At 41.7% G+C, this 12,113-nt stretch overlaps 1 protein-coding gene across 7 annotated transcripts in view; it reads right to left on the reverse strand.

Moving 5' to 3' along the window:
* WDR33 (WD repeat domain 33) overlaps window positions 1-12,113 on the reverse strand; it is an 88,833-nt gene that overhangs the window by 58,098 nt on the left and 18,622 nt on the right. For 6 of the 7 annotated variants that reach the window (XM_075937447.1, XM_075937449.1, XM_075937450.1 and 3 more), the window contains exon 2: window positions 1,224-1,448. In XM_075937447.1, the coding sequence (XP_075793562.1) occupies window positions 1,224-1,427 (204 nt within the window). In that variant the 5' untranslated portion in view covers window positions 1,428-1,448. Of the gene's footprint in view, window positions 1-1,223; window positions 1,449-11,741; window positions 11,940-12,113 lie in introns of all 7 variants that reach the window. The other variant, XM_075937448.1, reaches the window with a different exon arrangement.

Consider the following 12,113-nt stretch of genomic DNA (forward strand, 5'->3'; position numbering starts at 1 on the left):
CCCCCTCCAATTAATGCCATGGAAGAATGCAGCCCTCAACCACTTTCCAAAATCTTGGGAGTGGCCCCCCTCATCAAAAATTGTCCACCCTGATCTACATGAAACTGGCATAAGCTCTGTAATTTAGACAGCATCACAGTTACCTCAGACTATTTTTTTAAAATATTTATATAAACATAAATTTGAACTAAAACAAGTGTGTGCAAAGTTTTGGGTAAAAAAAAATCCTTAATTTCTCCATAAGTAAAAAAAGTGATACTGGACTAACAAAGTGAGGATTTTCTGTTTTTATTAATTATGTGAGCTAGCAAAAGCAGCCCACTGGAACAGCTATAAAATCATTTGTTCATTCTTCAGACATGCTAAAGTGTAATATTTAAAATACTCAGAAATGTCTTTTTTGCAATTTCGATTTCCTTTTTGTTGTCAAACTATTACAACTATGGGTTGACTTCAATGGAAGGGACACATACAGTATAATGCTGTCTTCACATTTTGGCAATTGAAGTTCTGCCAGCATTCCCATTACTATTTGGGGATTTACAACATTCTCGTAATATATCTCCTTGAACTAATACTGAACACAATTCACAAAACCTCAATCTGGAAACAAAATATAAAAGAAGCCTAAAAGATTAAGTCATTGGGAAAGCCAATGATACTGTTTTCTTAGAAAGATTTCTTCCACAGTGTTTGAGTCAAAGTAGTTTCATCCATTAGGCTGAACAAGGTGGTTCACTCTGTGGTATGAGTAGCGTATATTAGAGTTTTCTTCATTCAAGAAGGCAGCTGAATAGAAAATAACTACTATTCTGTTACCCAATATGAACACAAGCTTTTTGTTTTTTGTTATTTCTCCCCACAAAGAAAAAGCCAAAAGTAGCAAAGAATGATCATATGACAACATAATTAATGTAAGATATGAGCTTGAATGTCAAAACAAAGTAGTAAAATATGAATTCCTGTCCCAAATCAGAATTCACAGAAAAGCTTAAAAGGGCAAATCTTTTACTTCAAACATGGACTAAATATTTATTGTTTTATTCAGAAGGAGCAATATCTATCCATGCTTCAGCGAGTCTGTACATTTCTATAAAGCACTGTCACTTATACATGATCACCAGTTACCCAAATTACTCTGTGACCATATCTGAAATTTGAATACAATCAGAGTTTCAGAAAACATTATTCAGATTTTCATATATGCGGCTACCTAGACTTACCTCCAAATATTTAATTACAGAGGGATTGTAGTCTATAGTTTTCCGGTTCACAGCTTTTCTCATTCGTTTCCCATCAAAAGTGAGTTGCTGCATTGCTTGCTGCTGTGCAAAATCAGGTCTCTTGTAGAACAGCTGCCGGGGTGCCTGGTGCTGGAACCTTGGCATATGGAAAAAACGGGGCGGGGAGCCAATTTCTGTGGCCATGGCGATCTTGTTTCTAAAACACTAAAAAAGGTAAAATATTAGGGAACTGCTGTAATTAAGATGATTTTTCTATAAGTGTTAATTTTTTTATAATATGGAAATCATTTTACTTGCTCATGTAAACATTGTGTCTGAAGTCTGCAAACCAGTTCTCTGAAGAGAAAAATAGGCACTTGTCATTCTTGCTTTGCCTCCTAGCAAGTACCTTACTCAAATCTGTAAATTGCAACTTTCAACTTAATTCAGTAAGGTATGATGTGCATCTGTGTCAGAGAGGAATTCTTTTACCAAGTCCAGTCACCACACCAAATATATCTATGCAGCAGCTTCCTAGTACAAGTAGACAGACATAGGCTAACTCTTTCAGAACTGGCACATCTTCCTGCCCATGCTGGGAAACAATTACAACTCCTATATAGACATACACCAAGTTAGCATTCATTGCAATTTAGAGACAAACCACACAAAAAAGTATGCTTCTAAACAACTGTAAGTCCTCTTTACAAGAAGGGCCTCTAAACTTTATTGGAAGTGTCCATTTAGGAAGATCCTGCATGCTGCAAACTAGCCTTAGAGACCACAAGTCCCATGATGCCTTGGGGAAAAATGAGAGTAAAGGGACTACAGCAGAGGGGTGGATAGAGGATTTCCACCTCCAATATCACCACTGGGATTTTCAGTATCTCCTTTAGTGTCAACAACATCAGGCACATAGGTGAGAGTTGCCTGCTCCAGAGCAGAAAAGACTGCTGAGATTCAAGTCTCATATTTTCTTTAAAAGTGCAACAATTTGGTTTGTTTTCTCACATTTAGAGTCCTGAAACTGCCCAACTAGAGAAAGTCCATTTTAATTTCCTAATATTTCTAAGCACTCCTAAGAGAAATATTCTTTTTTTAAAATAATAATATATAAAGTTACAGAAGTCCCTTGAGACAGCAGGAAAATCTTGTTTTTGAAACAAGAATTGTGGATTCATTCCATAGTGAACTTTTAAGTCCCATCAAGATAAGAGATATTTAAGACAGCAACACAAGGCGGGAAGGGGGAGGCAGGGATGGAGAGGAGGCTCTGCAGGAGCCCCCTGCTCCCACGTGTAAATGTGTAACTGCTGAAATTGAGCAGTTACATGTTTACCTAAATAAAACACATTTTAACATCCCTATTGTATGTAATAGAAAGCAGCATGATTATTTCTACTATTAGAATAATCAGACATAACTGAATATGTACAAGGACCAAAAATGTTGAGTAAGAATGTACATTTTATATTATATCAGAACTGAAATGCATTTTGTACTACAACACTTCACTGAAAGCAAAAGAACAATTGTAGCATTGGGTACATATGTTCACTAGAGATGTAAAGGATTAATCTATTACCCAGTAAGCATTAGCCTTACCAGTATGCTTACTGGGGTAACTGGTTAACTAGTGGCCCAGCCACTCCAGCCTGGCCAGGCCCATTGCGCCATGCCACGGGTGGGGCACTGCTCCAGCAGTCTCGCCATCCACAGGATTTTGGCTAATTGGTTAAATGTAATGTTTATTGATTCACTTTTTTTTAAACAGGATTCACTTCGGAACGCGTGGGAAAACAAATACAAGTTTCTGCAGCATAATAAAATAGAGGACTCTTCAAAAACCAGATTTCTAATAATATAGAGGACTCTTCAAAAACCAGATTTCTAACAGCCAGTTTCTTGAATATCAGTAACAACTTGGCTGTACATGGAAAAAAAAGTTACCGGTACTATCACATATTGAAATAAATTCAAAGTAACATGCTCAAAACTCACCTTTAACTAAGATGTAAGCAAGTAGTCAAGTCAACTACTTGACTACTTACATTTCTCTCCCCCTCCCCTCTTGCTGCCTCTGTATTAGAGGCAGCATTGGGGGTGGGAGGGAAGCAGGAGCCAGTGCTAAGGAGAGCTGAGTTAAAAGCTGGTTTTCCCCCCCCAACACCGTCTCTGCGGGTCTGGACCTACCCCCACTGCAGCTCTGCAGTTTAAATGTAGTAAGAGCCGAGCAGGCAAGCAGTCCAGCTCTGACTACATTTAAACTGCAGAGCCGCAGAGGGGGTAGCTCAGACCTGGCACGAGCTGGGACTGAGTGCCTTCTCTTATCAACTAATCCTGTAGTCAATAAAATTTTTATTGACTACACAAGTAGTCAGATACCCGCTTCTTAACATCCCCACTAACTATTCTGAGACAAGAAAAAGGAGATGCTAAACCTTCAGCATCTTATGTCCCAAACATTGTCCTAATTTCTACCACAGAAGGGAACACAACACACTAATTTAAGCTAATCAGCTCACTCTTTCAGATTTTACACCTCAAACGGAGACAACAGTTCAAATTTAAAAGATCAGCTATTTATTAAATCTCTCCTAGTACACCACCACACCACACCACACCGCAAGTTTAGAAAATGTATGGCAATTCATATGCATATTTAAAAATAAGTTGTCAAAAGTTTTTAAAGCAGATTTAATAAAAAAAGACTGCCATTTTCTATACAGCCCTGAAGATAGCTGAATAGGTGTGTCAGTACAGAAAAGAGAAAAAAAAACTTTAGTGTGTCTCATAAAACATTTTCCAGATCTCTTCTAAAATGATCACCATTATGAACAGAATTCAAATACAAAGAAGTCATATATTTTTACTCCGCAGAAGTCAATGCAAAATGTAATTTTTCAACACCCAATTCACAAAAAAAAGCACAAAAAAAAAGGAGAGGTGTCCACACCCCATCTAGCATTGCCAAAATATTTTGTCCGACACACACAACTTCAGGGGGAAAACTATCTTGATAAAATCCAGCTTGCATGCAGAAACACTCCGTTTTATTCAGAATAAGTACAGTAAACTTCCAATAATCCGGCACCTTTAGGACACGGGGGTGCCAGATTATCAGATATGCCGGACTATCAGAAGGGGGGGGCTATGAGGGGCCTGGGGTGGGGTGGGGGGAAGCTACCCCAGACCCCCTCATAGCCCTCCCTTCTGATAGTCTGGCTCTGCCCCAGGAGTCCCCAATTCAGCCGCTGCTGGTCAGTTTCAGCAGCGGCTGAATCAGGGACACCTGCAGCAGAGCAGCTGGGGTGCTGCTGGGTTGGTCCCGTAGATCCGACCCTTGGCGCCGCGCGACCAACCCGTCAGCACCCCAGCTGCTCTTGGGGACGCCTGGGGCAGAGCAGCTGAAAGGCTGCTGGTTTGGTCCCACAGCACCGAGGAGCGGCGCTACTGGACCAACCCAGCAGCACCCCAGCTGCTCTGCCCCAGGCGTCCCCAAATCAGCTGCTGCTGAAACTTATCAGCGGCTGACTCCAGAAAGCCAGAGGCAGAGCTGCTCTGCCCCGGGCTTCCTGGAGTCAGCCCTGGTCAGTTTCAGCAGCGGCTGAATCGGGACGCCTGGGACAGAGCAGCTGGGGTGCTGCTGGGTTGGTCTGGTAGCGCCAAACCTCGGCGCTGGGGGGACCAACCCAGCAGCACCCCAGCTGCTCTGTCCCAGGTGTACCCAATTCAGCTGCTGCTGAAACTGACCAGCGGCTGATTCCATGAAGCTGGGGCAGAGCAGCTCTGTCTCGGGCTTCCTGGAGTCAGCCTCTGGTCAATTTCAGCAGCGGCTGAATCCGGGACAGCTGGGGTGCTGCTGGGTTGGTCCCGCAGCCCCGAGGGGCAGCGCTACTGGACCTACCCGGCAGCACTCCAGCTGTTCTGCCCCCGGCTTCCCCGATTCAGCGCTGGTCAGTTTTAGCAGCGGCTGAATCAGGGAAGCTGGGGGCAGAGCAGCTCCAATGGTCCGGCTGCCCGGAGCACTTCCGGGTTCCTGATGGTGCCGGACCATCAGGAGTGCCGGACCGTCAGATGCCGAACCATCGGAGTTTTACTATAACATTCCTAAAACCAGCATGAAGAGTGTATGACTTTAGTTAATGTTGTAACATACCCTGATGTTTGTACACTGTACATCATCTAGATTTTCCCTCCCTTTGACTCCACCATCCTTCTTGTCTCTTGTGCTACTAATCTCAATGCTATCCTCAAACTTTATTACTGTATCTAGTCTTTTACTAATCCTATACCTTTCTGTTTTCATATTAAAACCTAAAACCTGTTTACCCTTTACTATCCTAATTATTAAACACATTGTCCATGCCCATTATTTTTCACCTTGATTATATGAATCTTCCCACCTATACAGGCTCCTATACAGCTAGACCATGTTTTGCAGGTTTTCAAAAATATTCCACTGCTTATTTTATTCCACAATACACCAAGTACATTGCTTTTACCCGTGTAATACCATATTGAAAATATCCACTTATCTTCTTTATATGTATAGGTATCTTGCAGATAAATACAAAAGCATTTCAGAAAAGGAATTTAAAGTTTATTTTTCCCAATTCAGTGGTCAGATCACAAAAGTCCCTCTGGAAAATCCAGTCCAAAGAGATCTAGAATATTATCTCTTTTAGACACAAATAATTTTCAAGCTGTCAGTATTTTAGGAGATCGGAATCTCTTGGCATCAAAGAGGGATTCAGTGGAACTAGGAGACTGAATATTGTACGCTCAACTAAAAAAAAAAAAAACAAGCTTTAGTAGTGCTGTTTGCATTTGGTGTAAATGCATAAAAAACCCTCTCACTTATTATTACCAAGTCACCTAGGAAAAAAAAAGCTTGTGTTTTACCCTTGTTAAAAAATTCTGTCAACCTTTTCTTTAAACACTTCTAGCAACCTGTACACTTTGGAGCAGACATGAAATATGGCAGCAGGCGGCCTTTCTATGAGATATGTTTTTTGCTGTCTTTATGAAAAACATCCTAATTTGAACATTATAAGCCTTTAAAAGCAGTAGTTCACACATGCTCAGGTGAGACTCTAGATCTTAGCACCTAAAAAAAACTTCAAAGATTCTGCCCTCGCCTAACAGTCATGCTCCTAACAGCACATGCATAGTCTGGTCTATCTCTACAGAGCTACTGAATGTGCTACATCCACAGTGTACAGGGGCAAAGCTGGCTTTCCCCCTATAATGAGTGCTCCATCTACTCCAACTACCTCTACTGGATTCTTGATGTGCCTTCACCACCACAAAGGCAGTCAGCTCTAGGTAATGGGAAAGAGGAAGTTGCTGGCAGGGAGGGAAAGTAGCATATTGACACAAGGAGTTTGGTGATACAGGAACTGGAGGGGGAAGATGATGAACTTCAGCTAGGAGACTGGACAGGAGGATATAAGGGGCTGATCCAGTCAGGGAAACAGGAGGAAACAGAGACACAGTTGGCTGGGAAAAGAAGTAATTAATGAACATCTTTAATAAGGAGACTGGGACTAGGAACCAGTGGAATGGGAAGAGCGACATATCAGACAAAAAGCTGAAGTTCAGGTAAAGAACTGGGACTGACTGGGCAAAACAACTAGCAGGGAAGATAAATTAGATGAGAAGCCCAAGAAGGGAGATTAGAACCAGAAAATAGCAGAAAAAGACACACTGAATGAGGAACCCAGATGGAAAGTCTAGAACTGGCTGGGCAAGGAGATTAGGATTGACTAGGTGACAATGGAAGTAGAGCAAGAGCCAGGGGTAAGAGAAGAGACATGACTAGGACAGGTAGGAAAAGATGTGGTCAAAAGAATGGGCAGAAGAGTCTGTGTCTGCAAGAGCACATTCCCTCAGAGCCTAGAATGGAAACCAAGAAACCCATGCATATTCTGCTATCCCAAATATCTGTGAAATTCAGTAACAAGGCGAGTGTCTCATCCACTCCCTTGTTCTGGTCCACAGAAGAACACACTATCACGGCTGTCAGCTGATTCATCTGGTAGAATGCTGTGTAGGGGGGATCTAAAAGCTCCAAACCTACTGACCTGTGTACGTGTCAATATGATGGAATTTTTTTCTTTTAAAACACCCTGCGAAATTATTCTACTTGAAAGGTACGATAAAATAACATTGTTGAAAAATAGTACGTGATCACATAATTAAAGGCTATATCATGATGTGCACACACACACACACACACACACACACACACACACACACACACACACACACGGGGGTCAAATTAAGGTTGCACTATTTTGGCTCAAACTAGTAATCCTAATTAATTAATAAAAGCAAGCCAAAATAAACCATTCAACCTGACCTAAAAGTGTTCACACTGCTTTTTCAAAATATTTGCTATTTTTTAAAATCACATCTTACATTAAATTGTTTGAACTGTCTCATACAGAGAAATCCTAACTATTCATGCTAAATCTTATTACCTGATTTGACATAGTCCCTGCAAAATGTAACAAATCTTATTCCCAACAGCGTTGCCATTATGGACATATTAAACACCCATTAAGTTTCACTTCTATCATACAGGATGTCCCCGCTATAAGTTGCCCTGGTATACGTCCATTCCACACTAAAGCTGTTGACACTTGTAGGAACTGACGCATTGTAAGTCCTTCCCCCTTCCCTGCTCTTCAGTCGCACGCAAAAAAAACAACCAACCAACCAAACAAAAAAAAAGAATTTGAGCAAATGGAAGTCAGCTTGGGAAAAAAATTCCCCGCTTTAAGTTGTTCCGCTATAGGTCCAAGTTTTTGGAACATATCTTGGACTTATAGCGATGATGGCCTGTAAATACTTGGGATGGCGCTCTGCTTTGGCCAAATAGAAAATGATGGTAGTGCTCCTACAGCACAGCCTCTTGCCCAACAGGCCAATTACTGAGTTGAGACAAACTTCCTGCTTTCTTCTACTGCTGCAGAACTCAGTGACCCAGAACAACACCTTTTTCAACTGCTCTTATTAAGAAGGGAGAAGACAGGAGCTAAAAGAACCCCTTTTTCTTGAAATCTGTCCCAGGAAGCCAGAAAGGAGAGGCTGAAGAAGGTTCTAGGCCCGTGGTATCCAACCAGTTCTGAAACAGTAGTCATAGTGGCTACTGCAATAGCCAACTAGCCACATTCAACTGGCCAAATAGCCACATGTGGCTAGTGTGTTGGACACTATGGTTCAAAGCAGAAGCTCTACAGTAAAGCATAGAAAGTGGAATTACTATTTGTGTTGTTGTTGTAGTGCCCAGAAGCCTCAAGCTATAGACCAGGACAGCACTGTTTACAAAGATCATGACAAATTTCTCTGCCCTAAACAGGTTACAATCAAAGCATATGAAGATAAAACTCTTAAGTATACAATAGTTTTATGCTTAAAAAAAAACAAGGTTTTTAAAATCCTCAATTATTTATTAAACAAATTGCACTTTTTGAAAAAAGGTACATTTTCTGCAATTTTTCACATATCAAGTAAGACAGTGGTCCTTGAAAATGAAAAGTTTACACTTCTACTGTAACTAACCACAATCTGGATGATCTATTTCCAGCTTGTAAGGAGGAGTCCCTTTTCCCTTCCTTGCTTCAATAGCCACATCTATGCTAGAAAATTTTTGCTGGTACAGTAATGCTGTTATAGGTATGATTTTTGTTGCACCATTTACATTATTGCACGTGAACATTATCATACTAAAGAAACTAACTGAAACAATCTTGGAACTGCTGTCGTAAGAACTCATGGAAGATGAGAGAGACCTCATTGGACCAGAGAAGGGCGAAATACATATCTTTAAAAAGGGTACAAAAAGGACCCAAGGAATTATAGACCAGCCAGTCTAACTTCACTATCTAGAAAGATACTGGAACAAATTATTAAACAATCAATTTGTAAGCACGCAGAAGATTAGATGAGTATAATAGCCAATATGAATTTGCCAAACATACATAACTTCTTTCTTTGATAGGGTTAGTGACTTTGTGGATAGTGAGGAAGCTGTAGACCCAATAGGTCTTCATTTAAACAAAGCTTCCAACACATATCACCACCATGAGCAAACTAGAGAGATGTGCCTAGACAAAGATAGTAAAATGGGTGCACAATTGGTTGAGTGGGGAGTGGGTGGAAATCACACACAGAGTAGCCATTGGTGGTTAAACTGTCAAACTGGGAAGATATATGTGGGGCGTATTACATGCTGTTCAAAATTTTAATTCATGACTTAAATAGAATGGAGAGCATGTTAATTAAAATACGCAGATGAAACTAAGCTGAAAGGTGTTACAAGCACTTTGGAGAACAGGATCAGAATTCAAAACGAGCCTGACAAATAGAATAAATGGTCTGAATTCAACAAGATGCAATTCAATAAAGCCAAGTGCAAAATACACTTAAGCCATGTCTTCACTAAAAGGAAGATCAATGCTGCTGCGATCATATTCGAGTTCAATTTAGCAAGTCTAGCTAAGATTCTCAAAGTCAAACTCAGAAGGTGGAGTTCCTCCTGCTTCTGTGAGGTGTAAGGGAAGCCGACAGGAATGTTCGCTCCCGTTGGCTTCCTGCTGTGGGAATGGCAGGGAAACTCAAAACACCGTACATTGACTCCAACTATGTAACTAAAGTAGCTGGAGTTGCATATCTTGATCCAACATTCCCCTTTAGTGTAGGCCTAGCCTTAGGAAGGATAAGATCAAAGACAACTTGAAACTGAGGAACAGCTGAGTGGGCAGTAGTGCTGCTGAAGAGAATCTGGATCATAAACTGGATGCAGGTATAAAAAAGTTAATATTCTGGGACGTATTAAAAGGAACATTGAACATAAGACACCCAACACTGGTGAGGCCTGAATTGGAGTACCGTTGGGGTGCCACTTCACAATAATTTAAAAAAAAAAAAAAAAAGTGGACAAATTAAAGTCAAAAGGAGAGCAAAAAAAATGATGAAAAAGCTGAGAAAACCTGACCCATAAGGAAAGTAGGGATGTAAAATTCTGTTTAATTGGCTAATCAGTTAAGCATATTGTTTAACTGGTTAACCAGTTGGGGGGAAGGGAGTGCTCCCCCACTTGCCACTGGGCTAGAAGGCCCCCCATGCCAGGCAAGAGATACTTTATCCCAGGGCAGAGCAGCCCTTGAACTGCCAGTACCCCACTGGAGGAAAGGGCTGCACCAGCCAGGATGCTAGAGCAGCTGCTGCCTGCAGCAGGCCAGGGCACCCCACAGAGGGGCTGCTCTGGCATCCCAGTCAGAGCAACCTCTGCCTGCAGGGCACCCAGGCCCACTGCGGACAGCAACTGATCTGGCCAGGATGCCAGAGAAGCCATTCCCTGTGGCAGATCCCATCCCTTCCCACAGCTGGAGCAGCCCCCTGCCCTTGGCAGGCAGGAATTGCTCCAGGCCCACCAATTAACCAGTTAAACCTTCAGATTCCTAGAGGAAAGGACTGGGCATGTTTAGTTTTGAGAAAAACCAAGAGTGGGAGGAGGGAGGGACATGATACCAGTCTTCCTAGAAGATAAAAAGGGTGTTTAATTGTTCTCTGTATCCAACAAGTATTAATTAGGGATTCAAGAGTTTAACTAGTTAGCAGTAAGTTACCATTTATCAGTTTCTGTTACCAGTTAAAATCTGCTACAGTCCCACTTACCAGCGTCATGCCCAAGCCACCTTCTTGATGCCCAGAGCTCTGCTGCCACCACTGCCTGGTCTGCTGATGCAGAGTCGCTCCAGGCTGCATTGCAGGAGTGCCTCCAGATTGCTTACAGGCTCCACAACTGGCTGCCAGCCCCACTCTCGGGAAGCTGGCTGCCCTATGCTGCGGGCTCTGCAGCCAGCAGCTCCCAGCACATGCCAGCTCACTGGGAGCCTACCAGCCGCAGAACCCGCAGCACAGAATAGCCAGCATCCCAGGAGTGGGGCCAACAAGAGACATCCCAGGAGCAGCCGCAGGGGCACCCCTCCTGCATTCTTCCCTCCCTAATCCCTCTTACATCCCCTGGTAAAACTGTTAGCCATGTAGCTAATAGAATTCTTAACAGTTATACAGCTACTCTTCTTGATAGAGTTATCTAAAATAATTATACCTTGCTGCAAATTAAGACAATTGCTTCTAGGGATGTAAAATAATCTAACTCTAACCATAGTTAAGCACTGGAAAAGGCTTTTAAGGGAGGTCATAGAATCAGTCAGTGTCTAACTTGTGCTTAAAAATCTCCAAACACTTGTCAGGGATGTTCTACTTAGGGCATATTTGGTCCTGTATGAGCACAGCAGGCAGGAATAGATGACAACCCTACATTTCTATGACTGTATGTAAGTAAAAGCTTGAGTGTAGGCGCAGTTACTGACAAACACTTGGGTAGAAAAAGGTTAAATGTATTGGGTTGTTCCCACTCATGTTTTAGTATGGTTTCTGCTATGGCATTCAAGGAGACACCTTTTTTATTTCTGAGAAAATCGTGCAGATGGGCAATATTACCTCATTTGATTTGGAGGCTAAGATCCATTCTTCCCTGTTTTTTCACATTTTCATACTGGGGAAAAGAATATTTCCTGCATCTTGTTCTCTGAATCTCCTGCCTGGGAATCTTGTTTCTGTCCTCCATAGGGATCTGTGCTCTCTCAAGATTTAGACTTGTACTTTCAGCAACATTTGAAATATTTTTCTTTTCATATTCTAGAAAAGTCAAGAGATCAGAAAGATAAATAGATGTCCTTTTTTGTCCATCAGTTTCTCTGATTTAGGCAGAAAACAAGTTCACCTGACCTGATCTTCTGAAAGACTGAACACTTGGGATGTAAAATCCTATTTAATTAGTTAACTGGTTAAACATTAGGTTTATCTGACTAA

This window comes from Pelodiscus sinensis, chromosome 10, assembly GCF_049634645.1.
Source record: "Pelodiscus sinensis isolate JC-2024 chromosome 10, ASM4963464v1, whole genome shotgun sequence".
Taxonomy (NCBI): Eukaryota; Metazoa; Chordata; order Testudines; family Trionychidae; genus Pelodiscus; species Pelodiscus sinensis.